The sequence below is a fragment of the Xenopus tropicalis genome, chromosome 9 (genome assembly GCF_000004195.4).
Source record: "Xenopus tropicalis strain Nigerian chromosome 9, UCB_Xtro_10.0, whole genome shotgun sequence".
NCBI classification, from domain to species: domain Eukaryota; kingdom Metazoa; phylum Chordata; class Amphibia; order Anura; family Pipidae; genus Xenopus; species Xenopus tropicalis.
In genome coordinates, this window is record NC_030685.2 from 89,898,770 (window position 1) to 89,918,398 (window position 19,629).

Genomic DNA, 19,629 nt, shown 5'->3' on the forward strand with positions numbered 1-19,629 from the left:
CGGCAAGAGTATCTTTACCTGTAGGGGTTTGTATGGGAACTGAGGGGCTAGGGGGGAGAATGATATCTGTGGCACTGTTTGGGTAGGGCTAACAAGGGACAAAAAGAGTGTTTTAGGTCTGTGAAAGGATAATAAATCATCTGAAACTTTGGAAATGAAATATTTGGAATAGCTGGGAATCCCTCAGTATTTCCTAGTTCCATGGTTAGTATATCAGTCTCTGTGTATCTGCCATCGGGCATTTAGATGGATGGCCGGTTGGACAAGCAATCTGGCGCTGCCCTTACTACTCCGACACAAGCTAGTGTGCAGGTGTGTTAAAAGAAATGGATGCCTAGGCTTATACTCGAGTCAATAAGTTTTTCCAGTTTTCTTAGGTAAAATTAGGTACCTCGGCTTATATTCGGATCGGCTTATACTCGAGTATATACGGTATATCTTTGTGACATGCAATAATAAATATTGTTTAATGACATATATTTTCCCAGTATTAGTACTCTTGAACTCTTTAGATATTTTTATATATTGACATGCTTTACATCTTTTCCTCCCACAACGATAATTACCATTATTTTTAAGCCAAGATAAATTACTATTCAATTGTTTAGAAGCATATAAGCTCCAAGAAAGTCGGGATGCAATATCCTTGTCTTTTTTGTATACAAAAGATGGTCTCTCCTCTAAAACTCTTGCTAAAACAGAGTCCTGTAAGAGAATTCCCCAATTTTTCATGATACTCCGTTTAATCAGATATGGGTCGCTATTATAGGTCATGCAGAACCGTATTTTAGATATTGCTGTGTTACTAGCTGACTGCTTACCAGATCTATCTTTCCTATTATCCCTCAATAGATCATTCCTATTACTGGCTACTGCCCGTTCATAGGCTGACCTGATAACATCGGTGCTATAACCCCTATCAAGAAAGCGGTCCCACAAATGCATCGCTTGGTCATGAAAGGTGTCCCATGTAGAACAGATCCGATGCAGCCGTAGGAACTGTCCAACCGGGACACCTCTTTTACAATTGGCTGGATGAGAGCTTTCATAGTGTAATAAAGTGTTACAAGTGATAGGTTTTCTATAAAGATCCATCTGTATTTTAGTGTTAATGGATGTTAATAAAACATCCACAAAAGAAATTGTGTGCAAATGTGACTCGCAGGTAAAGGTGGCCATACACGAGGCGATTTCGCTCGTTGTGCGATGAACGATTATATCGACAAACGATCGTATGGCGATCGAGTTCCCATACGATATGCCATCCACGAGCAACGATAATTCGGGAAAGATTTCGTCGCATCATTATCGTAAAATACGTACGATCGTACATCTACGTACGATCGATGTCGTTGACTTCCGCTGCTGGCAATCGTGACATGCGCAGAGAACAATCGTTGAAAGACAAATGTCTGACACTCACACCAACTGGCAGATTTTATCGTTAAACGACCAAAATTTTTAAACCTGGCCGATCGATTTTGGGGACGATAATGTCGGCTCGTTTAGTGGGCCGACGATCGTTCGTACACCACCAACTATACGATAACTTAACGATAGCATCGGATCGTTCGGGAATCGGTCGTTTGTAAGTAAAAAATCGGTCCGTGTATGGCCACCTTAAAGGTTAAACCTCTTACTCTAGTATTACAATAGTTAACAAATTCCTTTAGTGAAATCTCATCCCCATCCCAAATACCCAGACAATCGTCTATATAACGAAAAAAACACACAAGTTGTGATCTATGGGGGTTAGACAGTCCAAAGACGTGGAGCCGTTCAAACCATCCCATGAAGAGATTGGCATAAGTAGGGGCAAAGGAAGCACCCATAGCGGCTCCACGTCTTTGGAGGTAAAACCGCCTATCAAACATAAAATTATAAAAAAACTATAGATGAAAGAATAAAATCTTTCTGTGTAGATGGAAATAAATTCTCTCTCTCCAGCCAAAATTGTATAGCTTGTATACCATATTCATGTTCAATAGATGAGTATAAAGACACTACATCCATTGTAAACCATTCGATATGTCCCACTCGATTAATGCACATGGTTGTATCTTTCAGATAGCTAGGTAACGATTCCACTATAGGACGTAACAATTTGTCCACATAGCCCGACAAATTCTGACTCAATGATCCTATACTGGCTTCTATAGGTCGTCCCTTAACCTCTGTTAATGACTTATGGACTTTCATTTTCAAATTATAGATACATGTGGCCTCAATATAAGGAAAGGTGATTTTGAGAATAGATTATTACGTAGGGAAGCATTTTGGATTTATCAGTTGGGTACTATAGAGACATTGGGAGGTATGAACAGAGAGTGGGAATTAACCTGTTTCTATTGATATTTGGCTACATATTTTTGCTACAGAAACCCTACTATAGTTTATATAAATACCCCGCTGTGTAGCCCGGGGGCAAGCCATTCCTGCACTGGTACAGCTGGGGTGTTTGCTACAGAAACCCTACTATAGTTTTATATAAATACCCATTCCTGCACCGGTACAGCTGGGGTGTTGCTACAGAAACCTACTATAGTTTATATAAATACCCCGCTGTGTAGCCCCGGGGGCAGCCGTTCCTGCACTGGTACAGCTGGGGTGTTCGCTACAGAAACCCTACTATAGTTTATATAAATACCCCGCTGTGTACCCCCGGGGGCAGCCATTCCTGCACTGGTACAGCTGGGGTGTTTGCTACAGAAACCCTACTATAGTTTATATAAATACCCCGCCGTGTGTAGCCCCGGGGGCAGCCATTCCTGCACTGGTAAGCTGGGGTGTTTCTACAGAAACCCTACTATGTTTATATAAATACCCCGCTGTGTAGCCCCGGGGCAGCCATTCCTGCACTGGTACAGCTGGGGGTGTTTGCTACAGAAACCCCTACTATAGTTTTATATAAATACCCCGCTGTGTAGCCCCGGGGCAGCCGTTCCTGCACTGGTACAGCTGGGGTGTTTGCTACAGAAACCCCTACTATAGTTTATATAAATACCCGCTGTGTAGCCCCGGGGCAGCCATTCCTGCACTGGTACAGCTGGGGTGTTTGCTACAGAAACCCTACTATAGTTTATATAAATACCCCGCTGTGTAGCCCCGGGGGCAAGCCGTTCCTGCACTGGTACAGCTGGGGTGTTTGCTACAGAAACCCTACTATAGTTTATATAAATACCCCGCTGTGTAGCCCCGGGGGCAGCCATTCCTGCAACCGGTACAGCTGGGGTGTTTGCTACAGAAACCCTACTATAGTTTATGATAAATACCCCGCTGTGTAGCCCGGGGGCAGCCATTCCTGCACTGGTACAGCTGGGGTGTTTGCTACAGAAACCCTACTATAGTTTATATAAATACCCCGCTGTGTAGCCCCGGGGGCAGCCATTCCTGCACTGGTACAGCTGGGGTGTTTGCTACAGAAACCCTACTATAGTTTATATAAATACCCCGCTGTGTAGCCCCGGGGGCAGCCATTCCTGCACTGGTACAGCTGGGGTGTTTGCTACAGAAACCCTACTATAGTTTATATAAATACCCTGCTGTGTAGCCCCGGGGGCAGCCATTGAGGCTGGAAGAAGGGGATAAGGCGCAGGTTAAATAGCAGATAACCAATAAACTCTGCAGAATACAATGGTGTTTTATTTGTTGTCTGCCAATCCAAATACCCCAGTGCCAGCACCAACCCCATCACCCCTGTGCCCGTGCCATCTGCCAGTAGACCCAGGGGCACGCAAGGTGAGTTTTTGTCCCACAATTCCCAGGATTTGCCCCTTGAGATCTCACACCTGTGTTATAACAAGTTAACTGGATCCTGCTTTGCTAGGCAGTGAATGGGTTAAGGGAACATGGCTAGCTGATAGATACAGGAGCCTTTATGAACTAGGGAATTGGATTCCAACAGGACAGTGTGCCCGCGGGTTGGCTTGGGCAGGTACAGCTGGGCAGGGCGGAGTCACAGAGAGACTGGGGCAGATACCAGTGCCTTATACAACACCGACTGATAAACGGATCTGGGGGCGGGGCAAGCACTTTCCTTCAGCAGGTGACGGACTGTGATCAGAACCATGGAGCCTCTCCGGGTCTGTATCATCGGCTCCGGCAACTGGTGAGTCCAGAGACAAACAGGGAACAGGGACTCACTAATACTGGGAGCCATTATATCTGCCCCTTTGTGTACTGGGAACCACTCCTATGGGAGATCAGTGGTACTGGGAGTCACTGGGTGGGATTGTCACTAACAGCCCCATACGGGGAGCCACTGGGTGGGATCGTCACTAACAGCCCCATATGGGGAGCCACTGGGTGGGATCGTCACTAACAGCCCCATACGGGAGCACTCGGTGGGAATCCGTCACTAACAAGCCGCCATACGGGGATCACTGTCTGGGGATCGTCACTAACAGCCCCATACGGGGAGCCACTGGGTGGGATCGTCACTAACAGCCCCATATGGGGAGCCACTGGGTGGGATCGTCACTAACAGCCCCATATGGGGAGCCACTGGGTGGGATCGTCACTAACAGCCCATTGGGGAGCCACTGGGTGGGGTCGTCACTAACAGCCCCATACGGGGAGCCACTGGGTGGATCGTCTACTAACACCCCCATAATGGGAGCCACTGGGTGGGGTCGTCATAACAGCCCCATACGGGAGCCACTGGGTGGGATCGTCACTAACAGCCCCATACGGGGAGCCACTGGGTGGGACGTCACTAACAGCCCCATACGGGGAGCCACTGGGTGGGATCGTCACTAACAGCCCCATATGGGGAGCCACTGGGTGGGGTCGTCACTAACAGCCCCATGTGGGGAGTCACTGGGTGGGATCGTCACTAACAGCCCCATATGGGGAGTCACTGGGTGGGGTCGTCACTAACAGCCCCATATGGGGAGTCACTGGGTGGGGTCGTCACTAACAGCCCCATACGGGGAGTCACTGGGTGGGATCGTCACTAACAGCCCCATGTGGGGAGTCACGTGGTGGGGTCGTCACTAACAGCCCCATGGTGGGGAGTCACTGGGTGGGGTCGTCACTAAACAGCCCATGTGGGGAGTCACTGGGTGGGGTCGTCCACTAACAGCCCCATGTGGGGAGTCACTGGGTGGGGTCGTCACTAACAGCCCCATGTGGGGAGTCACTGGGTGGGATCGTCACTAACAGCCCCATGTGGGGAGTCACTGGGTGGGGTCGTCACTAACAGCCCCATGTGGGGAGTCACTGGGTGGGGTCGTCACTAACAGCCCCATGTGGGGAGTCACTGGGTGGGGTCGTCACTAACAGCCCCATATGGGGAGTCACTGGGTGGGGTCGTCACTAACAGCCCCATGTGGGGAGTCACTGGGTGGGGTCGTCACTAACAGCCCCATGTGGGGAGTCACTGGGTGGGGTCGTCACTAACAGCCCCATGTGGGGAGTCACTGGGTGGGGTCGTCACTAACAGCCCCATGTGGGGAGTCACTGGGTGGGATTGTCTCAGTGGGGGCCACATATCGGCAAGTGGGTTGTACCTGATGTAATTTCCCTTGGTGCTGTACCCAGTAAGTACATCCACCCAAATCAGCCCCCTGAGAAGCCTCAATCCAACCCCCCCACACACTGGGGTCACTTTATCAGGAGCCAGTTACCCTGCCAGTATGTAGTTGGGCTCGAACCCAGGCCTCTAAGGCACCACTGAGCCCATACCCTCCCATCTGCCCCAATGGTGCTCATTTTCCCTTCCTGCCTCTGTGGGAATCTCCCATTGCTTGTGTGGGAACACGTGCCCTTTGTACCAACCTATTAAATGCCCCACTGCCGGGTGCCCTATATGGTGCCATTGCCGCCGCTCTCTTTCCTACAGGGGATCGGCCATAGCCAAGGTTATTGGCAACAACATCAAGAAATGCGCCAGCTTCCAGCCGACAGTGAACATGTGGGTATTCGAGGAGCTGATCGAGGGCAGAAAACTGACTGAAATTATTAACCAGGAACATGAGAACATCAAGTATCTGCCTGGCCATAAACTGCCCCACAATGTGGTACGTCTCCCCCGTATTACAAGTGGTATGTTCCTTCTGCCCCCACTCAGAGTGCTGTCTCCCCCATATTACAAGTGGTATGTTCCTTTTGCCCCCACTCAGGGTGCTGTCTCCCCCATATTACAAGTGGTATGTTCCTTTTGCCCCCACTCAGGGTGCTGTCTCCCCCATATTACAAGTGGTATGTTCCTTTTGCCCCCACTCAGGGTGCTGTCTCCCCCATATTACAAGTGGTATGTTCCTTCTGCCCCCACTCAAAGTGCTGTCTCCCCTGTATAACAAGTGGTATGTTCTTTGCCCCCACTCAGGGTGCTGTCTCCCCCATATTACAAGTGGTATGTTCCTTTTGCCCCACTCCAGGGGTGGCTGTCTCCCCCATATTACAAGTGTATGTTCTTTTGCCCCACTCAGGGTGCTGTCTCCCCCATATCTACAAGTGGTATGTTCCTTTTGCCCCCACTCAGGGTGCTGTCTCCCCCATATTACAAGTGGTATGTTCCTTCTGCCCCCACTCAAAGTGCTGTCTCCCCTGTATAACAAGTGGTATGTTCCTCCTCCCCCATTTTACAAGTGGTATGTTCCTGAGTGCTGTCTCCCCCATTTTACAAGTGGTATGTTCCTGAGTGCTGTCTCCCCCATTTTACAAGTGGTATGTTCCTGAGTGCTGTCTCCCCCATTTTACAAGTGGTATGTTCCTGAGTGCTGTCTCCCCCATTTTACAAGTGGTATGTTCCTGAGTGCTGTTTCCCCCATTTTACAAGTGGTATGTTCCTGAGTGCTGTCTCCCCCATTTTACAAGTGGTATGTTCCTGAGTGCTGTTTCCCCATTTTACAAGTGGTATGTTCCTGAGTGCTGTCTCCCCATTTTACTAGTGGTATGTTCCTGAGTGCTGTTTCCCATTTTACAAGTGGTATGTTTCCTGAGTGCTGTCCCTCCCCATTTACAAGTGGTATGTTCCTGAGTGCTGTTTCCCCCATTTTACAAGTGGTATGTTCCTGAGCGCTGTCTCCCCCATTTTACTAGTGGTATGTTCCTGAGTGCTGTTTCCCCCATTTTACAAGTGGTATGTTCCTGAGTGCTGTCTCCCCCATTTTACAAGTGGTATGTTCCTGAGTGCTGTCTCCCCCATTTTACAAGTGGTATGTTCCTGAGTGCTGTCTCCCCCATTTTACAAGTGGTATGTTCCTGAGTGCTGTCTCCCCCATTTTACAAGTGGTATGTTCCTGAGTGCTGTCTCCCCCATTTTACAAGTGGTATGTTCCTGAGTGCTGTTCTCCCCATTTTACAAGTGGTATTCCTGAGTGCTGTTTCCCCCATTTTACAAGTGGTATGTTCCGGTGCCTGTCTTCCCCATTTTACAAGTGGTATGTTCCTGAGTGCTGTTTCCCCCTTTTTTACAACGTGGTATGTTCCTGAGTGCGGGTCTCCCCCATTTTACTAGTGGTATGTTCCTGAGTGCTGTTTCCCCCATTTTACAAGTGGTATGTTCCTGAGTGCTGTCCTCCCCATTTTACAAGTGGTATGTTCCTGAGTGCTGTTTCCCCCATTTTTACAAGTGGTATGTTCCTGAGCGCTGTCTCCCCCATTTTACTAGTGGTATGTTCCTGAGTGCTGTTTTCCCCCCATTTTTACAAGTGGTATGTTCCTGAGTGCTGTCCTCCCCATTTTCACAAGTGGTATGTTCCTGAGTGCTGTCTCCCATTTTTACAAGTGGTATGTTCCTGAGTGCTGTCCCCCCCATTTTACAAGTGGTATGTTTCTGAGTGCTGTCTCCCCATTTTACAATGGTATGTTCTGAGTGCTGTCTCCCCCATTTTACAAGTGGTATGTTCCTGAGTGCTGTCTCCCCCATTTTACAAGTGGTATGTTCCTGAGTGCTGTTTCCCCCATTTTACAAGTGGTATGTTCCTGAGTGCTGTCTCCCCCATTTTACAAGTGGTATGTTCCTGAGTGCTGTTTCCCCCATTTTACAAGTGGTATGTTCCTGAGTGCTGTCTCCCCCATTTTTACAGTGGTACTGTCCTGAGTGCTGTTTCCCCCATTTTACAAGTGGTATGTTCCTGAGCGCTGTCCTCCCCATTTTACTAGTGGTATGTTCCTGAGCTGTGTTTTCCCCATTTTACAAGTGGTATGTTCCTGAGCGCTGTCTCCCCCATTTTACAGTGGTATGTTCCTGAGTGCTGTCTTCCCCATTTTACTAGTGGTATGTTCCTGAGTGCTGTTTCCCCATTTTACAAGTGGTATGTTCCTGAGTGCTGTCTCCCCCATTTTACAAGTGGTATATGTTCCTGAGTGCTGTGTTCCCCCATTTTACAAGTGGTATGTTCCTGAGTGCTGCTCCCCATTTTACAAGTGGTATGTTCCTGAGTGCTGTCTCCCCCATTTTACAAGTGGTATGTTCCCGAGTGCTGTTTTTCCCACCATTTTTACAAGTGGTATGTTCTGAGTGCTGTCTCCCCATTTTACAAGTGGTATGTTTCCAGAGTGCTGTTTCCCCCATTTTACAAGTGGTATGTTCCTGAGTGCTGTTTCCGCCATTTTACAAGTGGTATGTTCCTGAGTGCTGTTTCCCCCCACATTTTTACAATGGTATGTTCCCGAGTGCTTGTTTCCCCATTTTACAAGTGGTATGTTCCTGAGTGCTGTCTCCCCCATTTTACAAGTGGTATGTTCCCGAGTGCTGTTTCCCCCATTTTACAAGTGGTATGTTCCTGAGTGCTGTTTCCCCCATTTTACAAGTGGTATGTTCCTGAGTGCTGTTTCCCCCATTTTACAAGTGGTATGTTCCCGAGTGCTGTTTCCCCCATTTTACAAGTGGTATGTTCCCGAGTGCTGTTTCCCCCATTTTACAAGTGGTATGTTCCTGAGTGCTGTCTCCCCCTGTATAACAAGTGGTATGTTCCCCATTTTACAAGGGATCTGCAATTGGGGCCCCGGACCCAGGGAGACTTAAAGCCTCTGACCCAGTGGATTATGGCGGATCCCAGAGAGTCCATAGGGCAGGGACACCAGGGAGGGGAGAGAGGAGGCTAAAGGTCCATATCTGCCCCTATCGATCCGTTGGCTGAGCAGCAGGAGAGGCAGAACAAACAGCGGGTGTGGCCCCTTATCTGCCCCAACCCAACCTCTCACCCCCTGCAGCCTGGAAGGGACGTCCGTGGGTTCCACCCAATCACGCGCTCTTTCCAAGCAGACTGAGATTAGGCGCCCAGAGGGTTAATCATCATTCCATAATCAGAAAATTAAAGGAACAGTAACACCAAAAAATTAAAGTGTATAAAAGTAACTAAAATATAATGTGCTGTTGCCCTGCACTGGTAAAACTGGTGTGTTTGCTACAGTAACACTACTATAATTTATATAAATAAGCTGCTATGTAGCCATGGGGGCAGCCATTCAAAGGAGAAAAGGCACAGGCACATAGCAGATAACAGATAAAACACTATTGTATTCTACAGAACTTATCTGTTATCTGCTATGTAACCTGTGCCTTTTCTCCTTTTTTCCAGCTTCAATGGCTGCCCCCGGGGCTACACAGCGGGGTATTTATATAACCTATAGTAGGGTTTCTGTAGCAATAACACCCCAGCTGTACCAGTGCAGGAATGGCTGCCGGGGCTACACAGCGGGGTATTTATATAAACTATAGTAGGGTTCTGTTAGCAAACACCCCAGCTGTACAGTGCAGGAATGGCTGCCCCGGGGCTACACAGCAGGTGATTTTATAAACTATAGTAGGGTTTCTGTAGCAAACCACCCCAGCTGTCCAGTGCAGGAATGGCTGCCCCGCTGGGCTACACAGCGGGGTATTTATTAAACTATAGTAGGGTTTCTGTAGCAAACACCCCCAGCTGTACCGGTGCAGGAATGGCTGCCCCGGGCTACACAGCGGGGTATTTATATAAAACTATAGTAGGGTTTCTGTAGCAAACACCCCCACTGTACCGGTGCAGGAATGGCTGCCCTCGGGGGCTCACAGCGGGGTATTTATATAAACTATAGTAGGGTTTCTGTAGCAAACACCCAGCCTGTACCAGTGCAGGAATGGCTGCCCCCGGGGCTACACAGCGGGGTATTTATATATAACTATAGTAGGGTTTCTGTAGCAAACACCCCAGCTGTACCAGTGCAGGAATGGCTGCCCCCGGGGCTACACAGCGGGGTATTTATATAAACTATAGTAAGGGTTCTGTAGCAAACACCCCAGCTGTACCAGTGCAGGAATGGCTGCCCCGGGGCTACACATGGGGGGGTATTTATATAAACTATAGTAGGGTTTCTGTAGCAAAACACCCCAGCTGTACCGGTGCAAGGAAGGCTGCCCCGGGGCTACACAGCGGGGTATTTATATAAACTATAGTAGGGTTTCTGTAGCAAACACCCCGCTGTACAGTGCAGGAATGGCTGCCCCCGGGGCTACACAGCGGGTAATTTATATAAACTATAGTAGGGTTTCTGTAGCAAACACCCCAGCTGTACCAGTGCAGGAATGGCTGCCCCCGGGGCTACACAGCGGGGTATTATATAAACTATAGTAGGGTTTCTGTAGCAACACCCCAGCTGTACGCAGTGCAGGAAATGGCTGCCCCCCCGGGCTACACAGCGGGGTATTTATATAAACTATAGTAGGGTTTCTGTAGCAAACACCCCAGCTGTACAGTGCAGAGCCGGCTGCCCCGGGGCTACACAGCGGGGTATTTATATAAACTATAGTAAGGGTATTTCTGTAGCAAACACCCAGCTGTACCAGTGCAGGAACGGCTGCCCCGGGGCTACACAGCGGGGTATTTATATAAAACTATAGTAGGGTTTCTGTAGCAAACCCCAGCTGTACCAGTGCAGGAATGGCTGCCCCGGGGCCTACACCAGCGGGGTATTTATATAAACTATAGTAGGGTTTCTGTAGCAAACACCCCAGCTGTACCCGGTGCAGAATGCTGCCCCCGGGGCTACAGCAGGGGTATTTATATAAACTATAGTAGGGTTTCTGTAGCAAACACCCAGCTGTACCGGTGCAGGAATGGCTGCCCGGGCTACACAGCGGGGTATTTATATAAACTATAGTAGGGTTTCTGTAGCAAACACCCCAAGCTGTACCGGTGCAGGAATGGCTGCCCCGGGGCTACACAGCGGGGTATTTATATAAACTATAGTAGGTTTCTGTAGCAAACACCCTAGCTGTACCAGTGCAGGAATGGCTGCCCCCGGGGCTACACAGCGGGGTATTTATATAAACTATAGTAGGGTTTCTGTAGCAAACACCCAGCTGTACCAGTGCAGGAATGGCTGCCCCCGGGGCTACACAGCGGGTATTTAATATAAACTATAGTAGGGTTTCTGTAGCAAACACCCCAGCTGTACCAGTGCAGGAATGGCTGCCCCCGGGCTACACAGCGGGGTATTTATATAAACTATAGTAGGGTTTCTGTAGCAAAACACCCAGCCTGTACGGTGCGGAATGGCTGCCCCGGGGCTACAACAGCGGGGTATTTTATATAAAAACTATAGTAGGGTTTGTCGAACACCCCAGCTGTAACCATGCAAGAAGGCTCCCCCGGCGGCTAACAGCGGGGTATTTTATATAAACTATAGTAGGGTTTCTGTAGCAACCCCCAGCTGTACCAGTGCAGGAACGGCTGCCCCGGGGCTACCAACAGGGGTATTTATATAACTATAGTAGGGTTCTGTAGCAAACACCCCAGCTGTACAGTGCAGGAATGGTGCCCCCGGGGCTACACCAGCGGGGGTATCTATATAAAATCTTAGGTAGGGTTTCTGGTAGCAAAAACCCCAGCTGTACCGGTGCAGGAATGGCTGCCCCGGGGCTACACAGCGGGTAATTTATATAAACTATAGTAGGGTTTCTGTGCAAAACAACCAGCTTGTACAGTGGCAAGGAATGGCTGCCGCCCGGGGCTACACAGCAGCTTTATTATATAAATTATAGGTAGTGTTACTACTGTAGCAAACACACCAGTTTTACCAGTGCAGGGCAACAGTGCTTATATTTTTTATTACTTTAAAGCTCTTTCATTTTTTAGTGTTACTGTTCCTTTAACCCCTGAAAGGCACGAGGGAAACCTATACCCCTATATGGAATCAAAGGCACCACGTTTGCCCAGGAGCAGTAACCCATAGCAACCAACAAGATATTTGCTTTTAAACAGCGGACCAGTAAATTCTAGCTGCTGATTGGTTGCTATGGGTTACTGCTCCTGGGCAAACTCTTATTACATAAACAGGTTCCAGAGTTTGGCACTGGGGGGGGTCCCATAGATAATGAGTGAGTGGGGAGCTGCGGGTATCACCAGTACCAGTCATGTCTCTCCCCCCCCGGGCTGAATATAATGGTATGTCCCACTCCTTGTCCCAATGAAGGTGGCGGTGGCGGATCTGCTGGAAGCGACGTCGGGGGCCGATATCCTGGTGTTCGTCATCCCCCATCAGTTCATTGGGGGGGTCTGCGACCAACTGGCCGGGCACATCAAGGCAGAAGCTTTTGGCATTTCCCTCATTAAGGTGAGCCCCCCCCCCCGGTTTATAATTAGTGGGGAAAAGGGGTAAAACAAGGTCCCAATGTAAAGAAGCCCTTTTTGCAGAACCTGGGGTGCAGGGAGTTAAAGGGACTATACCAAGGTGTCAGGGGCATAGGGGTCCCAGGCAATGTGGTGGGGGGGCAGGCTGGTGAGTGCCTGTGAGTGGGTGCAGGGACCCTTGGAGCCACACCCCCCATAAGAGTCACACAGACCTACAACCCCCAAAGCCACACCTACTTGGAACCACACCCCTTATCTACATAGCCATGCTTCCTTTTTATTGAGCCACACCCCTTATCCACATAGCCATGCTTCCTTTTCTTGAGCCACACCCCTTACCCACATAGCCATGCTTTCTTTTCTTGAGCCACACCCCTTATCCACATAGCCATGCTTTCTTTTCTTGAGCCACACCCCTTATCCACATAGCCATGCTTCCTTTTTATTGAGCCACACCCCTTATCCACATAGCCATGCTTCCTTTTCTTGAGCCACACCCCTTATCCACATAGCCATGCTTTCTTTTTATTGAGCCACACCCCTTATCTACATAGCCATGCTTCCTTTTAATTGAGCCACACCCCTTATCCACATCGCCATGCTTCCTTTTCTTGAGCCACACCCCTTATCCACATAGCCATGCTTCCTTTTCTTGAGCCACACCCCTTATCCACATAGCCATGCCTTTCCCTTTTTCTTGAGCCACACCCCTCATCTACATAGCCATGCTTCTTTCTGAGCACACCCTTACCCACATAGCCAGCTTTCTTTTCTTGAGCCACACCCCTTATCCACATAGCCATGCTTTCTTTTCCTTGAGCCACACCCCTTATCACATAGCCATGCTTTCTTTTCTTGAGCCACACCCTTATCCCCATAGCCATGCTTCTTTTTTATTGAGCCACACCCCTTATCCACATAGCCATGCTTTTCCTTTCTTGAGCCACACCCCTTATCCACATAGCCATGCTTTCTTTTTATTGAGCCACACCCCTTATCTACATAGCCATGCTTCCTTTTAATTGAGCCACACCCCTTATCCACATCGCCATGCTTTCCTTTTCTTGAGCCACACCCCTTATCCACATAGCCATGCTTCCTTTTCTTGAGCCACACCCCTTATCCACATAGCCATGCTCCTTTTCTTGAACAACACCCCTTATCCACATAGCCATGCTTCCTTTTCTTGAGCCACACCCCTTATCCACATAGCCATGCTTCCTTTTCTTGAACCACACCCCTTTATCCACATAGCCATGCTCCTTTTCTTGAGCCACACCCTCATCTACATAGCCATGCTTCTTTTTTCTTGAGCCACACCTTATTCTAGATAGCCATGCTCTTTTCTTGAAGCCACACCCCTCATCTAAATAGCCATGCTTCCTTTCTTGAGCCACACCCCTTATCACATAGCCATGCTTCCTTTCTTGAGCACCACCCCTCATCTACATAGCCATGCTTCCTTTTCTTGAGCCACACCCCTTATCCACATAGCCATGCTTCCTTTTCTTGAGCCACACCCTCATCTATGCCATGCTTCCTTTTTTCTTTGAGCCACACCCCTTTATCCACATAGCATGCTTCCTTTTCTTTGAGCCACACCCCTTATCTACATAGCCATGCTTCCTTTTCTTGAGCCACACCCCTTATCTACATAGCCATGCCTTTCCTTTTCTTGAGCCACACCCCTTATCCACATAGCAGCTTCCTTTTTAGGCCACACCCCTCAATCTACAAGCATGCTTCCTTTTCTTGAGCCACACCCCTTATCCACATAGCCATGCTTCCTTTTCTTCGAGCCACACCCCTTATCCACATAGCCATGCTTCCTTTTCTTGAGCCACACCCCTTATCTACATAGCCATGCTCCTTTTCTTGAGCCACACCCTTATCCACATAGCCATGCTTCCTTTTCTTGGAGCCACACCCCTTATCTTACATAGCCATGCTTCCTTTTCTGAGCCACACCCCTTAATCACATAGCCATGCTTCCTTTTCTTGAGCCACACCCCTTATCCACATAGCCATGCTTCCTTTTCTTGACCAACCTTATCCACATAGCCATGCTTCCTTTTCTTGAGCCACACCCCTTATCCACATAGCCATGCTTCCTTTCGGTGAGCCACACCCCTTATCTACATAGCCATGCTTCCTTTTTTCTTTGAGCCACACCCTTATCTACATAGCCATGCTTCCTTTTCTTGAGCCACACCCCTTATCTACATAGCCATGCTTCCTTTTCTTGAGCCACACCCCTTATCTACATAGCCATGCTTCCTTTTCTTGAGCCACACCCCTTATCTACATAGCCATGCTTCCTTTTTATTGAGCCACACCCCTTATCTACATAGCCATGCTTCCTTTTCTTGAGCCAACCCCTTATCTTACATAGCCATGCTTCCTTTTTTAATTGAGCCACACCCCTTATCTACATAGCCATGCTTCCTTTTCTTGAGCCACACCCCTCATCTCATAGCCATGCTTCCTTTTCTTGAGCAGCACCCCTTATCCACATAGCCATGCTTCCTTTTCTTGAGCCACACCCCTAATCTACATAGCCATGCTTCCTTTTCTTGAGCCACACCCCTTATCCACATAGCCATGCTTCCTTTTCTTGAGCCACACCCCTTATCCACATAGCCATGCTTCCTTTTCTTGAGCCACACCCCTTATCCACATAGCCATGCTTCCTTTTCTTGAGCCACACCCCTTATCTACATAGCCATGCTTCCTTTTCTTGAGCCACACCCCTTATCCACATAGCCATGCTTCCTTTTTATTGAGCCCCGCCTCCTACCTTGGGACCATACCTCATACATATAATGCCACTTCTATCCAAGAGCAATGCCTCCTAACCATGAAACCACACCCCCTACACATAGGCCACGCCTCTAGCTTCAAGCCAAACTATGGTTCCTTGGAAAGCAGAAATAAGTGTTAAGGGCAGTAACAGAGTGGGACGGGGGTAGGTAGGTGCCAAGGGCACAGTTGGTGTGGGTGGCAGAGTATTGGGGTTCAGTCCCTTGTGTGTATATGGGGAAGGATTAGATGAGGCTGCGTATGAGGGGAATATTGGGGGACAGTAAGTCCCTTGGGTCCAACCCGCCCACTCACTGTGTTTGCCCTTAGGGGGTGGATGAGGGACCGGACGGACTGAAACTGATCTCGGAGATTATTCGGGAAAAACTCGCCATCGAGATGAGTGTTCTGATGGGGGCAAATATCGCCAGCGAGGTGGCCAACGAGAAGTTCTGTGAAACCACAATCGGTAAGGAACTCAATCAGGTGGGGGGAACTGGGGGGCAGGATATCAATAACCAAATTTGGGGCAGTTTATTAGAAATTCAGTGCTCCTTGCTGCCCCAGGAGTCCAATTCTACCCTGGCACCATACAGGGCTCCCTGGCCCTAGGGTATTTAATAGGTTGGTACAAAGGGCACTTGTTCCCAAACAAGAAAAGGTTTTGGGCACATTGGTTACTGCTGCCAACTTGCCTTTGGGTCCTGGGTATTATTCCAGTGTATACAGGGCACCGCGGGGTTAACTCCAGCGACCCCCTCCCACAAACCAAATACACACTGGTAGGTTATACATTGGCTACTGATGCACTTGGCCCTAGTGCGTGGGACCTTAGATTGTAAGCTCACTGGGGCAGGGATTGATGGGTATGGGATAGGGACCTTAGATTGTAAGCTCACTGGGGCAGGGGCTGATGGGAATGTGATAGGGACCTTAGATTGTAAGCTCACTGGGGCAGGGGCTGATGGGAATGGGATAGGGACCTTAGATTGTAAGCTCACTGGGGCAGGGGCTGATGGGAATGGGATAGGGACCTTAGATTGTAAGCTCACTGGGGCAGGGACTGATGGGAATGTGATAGGGACCTTAGATTGTAAGCTCACTGGGGCAGGGACTGATGGGAATGTGATAGGGACCTTAGATTGTAAGCTCACTGGGGCAGGGGCTGATGGGAATGGTAGGGACCTTAGATTGTAAGCTCACTGGGGCAGGGACTGATGGGAATGGGATAGGGACCTTAGATTGTAAGCTCACTGGGGCAGGGGCTGATGGGAATGGGAATAGGGACCTTAGATTGTAACTCACTGGGTGCAGGGCTCGATGGAATGGGATAGGGGCCCTTAGATTTGTAGCTCACTGGGGCATGGGCTTGATGGGCCATGGGAATAGGGACTGATTGGGTAAGCCTACTGGGGCAGGGCTGATGGGAAATGGGATAGGGAACTTAGATGTAAGCTCACTGGGCAGGGGCTGATGGGAATGGGATATGGGACCTTAGATTGTAAGCTCACTGGGGCAGGGCTGATGGGAATGGGATAGGGACCTTAGATTGTAAGCTCACTGGGGCAGGGGCTGATGTATAACAGGCTATAGCAATAACAGGCTGCTCTGCCCAATGCCGTGTGTGGGTGCCGGGGCCAGAGGTGCCCATAGGATTCCGAGGGCTGGCCGCCCTTGGGGAGGGGGGGGGTTGGTTAATAAGAGCTCCATGCTCACATGACCTATGAGTCACATTCCCGGGGCAGGAAGCAGCCGGTGCCTATCAGTTCCATTAATGTGTCGGCTCAGCAAATCAGTGCCGGGGGGGGGGCTAAAGGGGAAGTATAAGGGCAGTAATATTGCAATTTAATCGATAAATACACGGATGTCTCATTAGACGGGAGGATGTGACTGATTGGGCCACTAAAGCAATGATCAGTATTGGGCCGATCCAACTGTTTGGCTCTTGGGCACGGGGCCACCGTCAGTGTTGTCAGGGGCCCAGTCTAAGCCAGAAAGTGAGGCTGCTGCAAAAGGGGCAGATACTTCATGTTACAGTGGCAGAATTGGGCCAATCAGGGGCATCATGGGGCCCAGCGACCCCCGGCACTTCTGCCTGAGCCCGGAGCCCCCGGTGCACATAGGTGTGGCCGAACGGCAGAAGTGACCAGTTTCACCCCACGAATGGGCAGTTTCTTGCTACCAACCCCTTTATTTGCCCCCCCCCCCCGCAGGGTGTAAGAACTTGCAGCACGGACAGACCCTCAAGCGGCTGATACAGACCCCAAACTTCCGCATCACCGTGGTGCAAGATTGTGATACAGTGGAGATCTGCGGGGCATTAAAGGTAAGTACCCAGGGGCAGATGTGGGGGCACAGAGGGCCAAAAGTTGCCCTTAAATCTTACCCTGATCCCATGTATCCCCTGGGGGGGAGGAAAGGCTGAGGGGCGGGGCTGGCAGATACACTGGGTAGGTTCAAGGAAGGGTCAGATGCCATTTTAAAGGGGAAGTTCACCTTTGAGTTAACTTTTAGTAGGATGTAGAGAGTGATATTCTGAGACAATTTGCAATTGGTCTTCATTTTTTATTATTGGTAGTTTTTTAGCTATTTCATTTTCAGTTCAGCAGCTCTGAAGTTTCAGCAGCTATTTGGTTGCTAGGGTGCAAGTAACCTTAGCAACCAGGGAGCCGTTTGGATGAGAGACTGGTACATGAATTGGGGAGGGGCTGAATAGAAAGACAATAACAATAAAACTGGAGCCTCACAGAGCAATAGGGTTTGGCTGCCGGGGTCAGTGACCCCCATTTGAAAGCTGCAAAGAGACAGAAGAAGAAGGGAAATAATTCAAAAACTATAAAAAAATAAATAATGAAGACCAATTGCAAAGTTGCTTAGAATAGATCATTCTGTTACATACAAACAGTCCCTACTGATACAATGTAGATCCAGGGTCCGGTCCAATTGCTGTTTTGGGAATAGAACCGCGCAGAACTTTCCCCGGGAGAGTGAAGCCCCCACATAACGTGTCTCTCCCCCCGCAGAACATTGTAGCGGTCGGAGCCGGTTTCTGTGACGGACTGGGCTTTGGGGACAACACGAAGGCAGCGGTGATCCGCCTGGGCCTGATGGAAATGGTGGCATTCGCCCAGCTGTTCTGTAAGAGGTCCGTCAGTACCGGCACCTTCCTGGAGAGCTGCGGGGTGGCCGATCTCATTACCACCTGTTACGGGGGGCGCAACCGCAGGGTGGCAGAGGCTTTTGTCCTCACAGGAAAGGTGAGTCCGGCAGGAAGGTTCTGGGACCCCCTAACCTCATTGTATGGCACCGGCCCAGCGGGGCAATGGGAACCGAGCAGCCAATGAGGCGAGGGGGCCCCAGCCAATAGAATGTCCCCCCCCTTATAGAGCGGCTTATTTCTATCTCTCATTGGTTCCGCCTTCCTTTCCAGTCTATTGAGGAGCTGGAGAAAGAGCTGCTGAATGGGCAGAAGCTTCAGGGGCCCCAGGCGTCGCGGGAAGTGTATAAGATCCTGCGGCAGAACCGCTCGCTCCATAAGTACGTGCCTCACCCCCCCTCACCCCCCAGTCACTCCATAAGTACGTGCCTCACCCCCCTCACCCCAGTCGCTCCATAAGTACGTGCCTCACCCCCCCTCACCCCCCAGTCACTCCATAAGTACGTGCCTCACCCCCTCACCCCCAAGTCGCTCCATAAGTACGTGCCTCACCCCCCCACCCCCAGTACTCCATAAGTACGTGCCTCACCCCCCCTCACCCCCCAGTCGCTCCATAAGTACGTGCCTCACCCCCTCACGCCCCCCAGTCGCTCCATAAGTACGTGCCTCACCCCCCCTCACCCCCAGTCGTCCACATAGTACCTGCTCACCCCCTCACCCCCCGTCGCTCCATAAAGTACGTTGCCTCACCCCTCACCCCCAAGTAACTCCATAAGTATCTCAACCCCCCTCACCCCCAGTCACTCCATAAGTACGTGCCTACCCCCTCACCCAAGTCGGCCAGGCTTCCCTGGTACTTCTCAACCCCCTCACCCCCAGTCGCCTCATAAGTACGCTGCCTCACCCCCCTCACCCCCAGTCGCTCATAAGTCCGTGCTCACCCCCCTCACCCAGTCGTCCATAAGTGTGCTCACCCCCCCTCACATCCCCAGTCGCTCCTAAGTAGTGCTCACCCCCTCACCCCCAGTCGTTCCATAAGTACGTGCGCACCTCCCCTCACCCCAGTGGCTCCATAATAGTGCCTCAACCCCCCTCCCCCAGATCGCTCATAAAGTA

At 49.9% G+C, this 19,629-nt stretch overlaps 1 protein-coding gene across 1 annotated transcript; it reads left to right on the plus strand.

Annotated features, from left to right (window-relative positions):
* The first annotated feature begins 4,028 nt into the window (after positions 1-4,028).
* Positions 4,029-19,515, plus strand: LOC101732858 (glycerol-3-phosphate dehydrogenase [NAD(+)], cytoplasmic). Its single transcript, XM_031893889.1, has 8 exons — positions 4,029-4,108; positions 5,843-6,020; positions 12,400-12,540; positions 15,687-15,825; positions 17,570-17,682; positions 18,380-18,613; positions 18,787-18,934; positions 19,433-19,515. The coding sequence occupies exons 1-8, from the start codon at positions 4,068-4,070 to the stop codon at positions 19,513-19,515; spliced, it is 1,077 nt and encodes a 358-aa protein (XP_031749749.1). The 5' UTR covers positions 4,029-4,067.
* Positions 19,516-19,629: the final 114 nt, after the last annotated feature.

Bases quoted from the DNA above. Each gene is read 5' to 3' on its own strand.
- LOC101732858 (XM_031893889.1), top strand. From the start codon at position 4,068: ATGGAGCCTCTCCGGGTCTGTATCATCGGCTCCGGCAACTG. The intron at 4,109-5,842 runs GTGAGTCCAGAG...TCTTTCCTACAG, and splicing joins ATCATCGGCTCCGGCAACTG to GGGATCGGCCATAGCCAAGG. The intron at 18,614-18,786 runs GTGAGTCCGGCA...CTTCCTTTCCAG, and splicing joins CTTTTGTCCTCACAGGAAAG to TCTATTGAGGAGCTGGAGAA.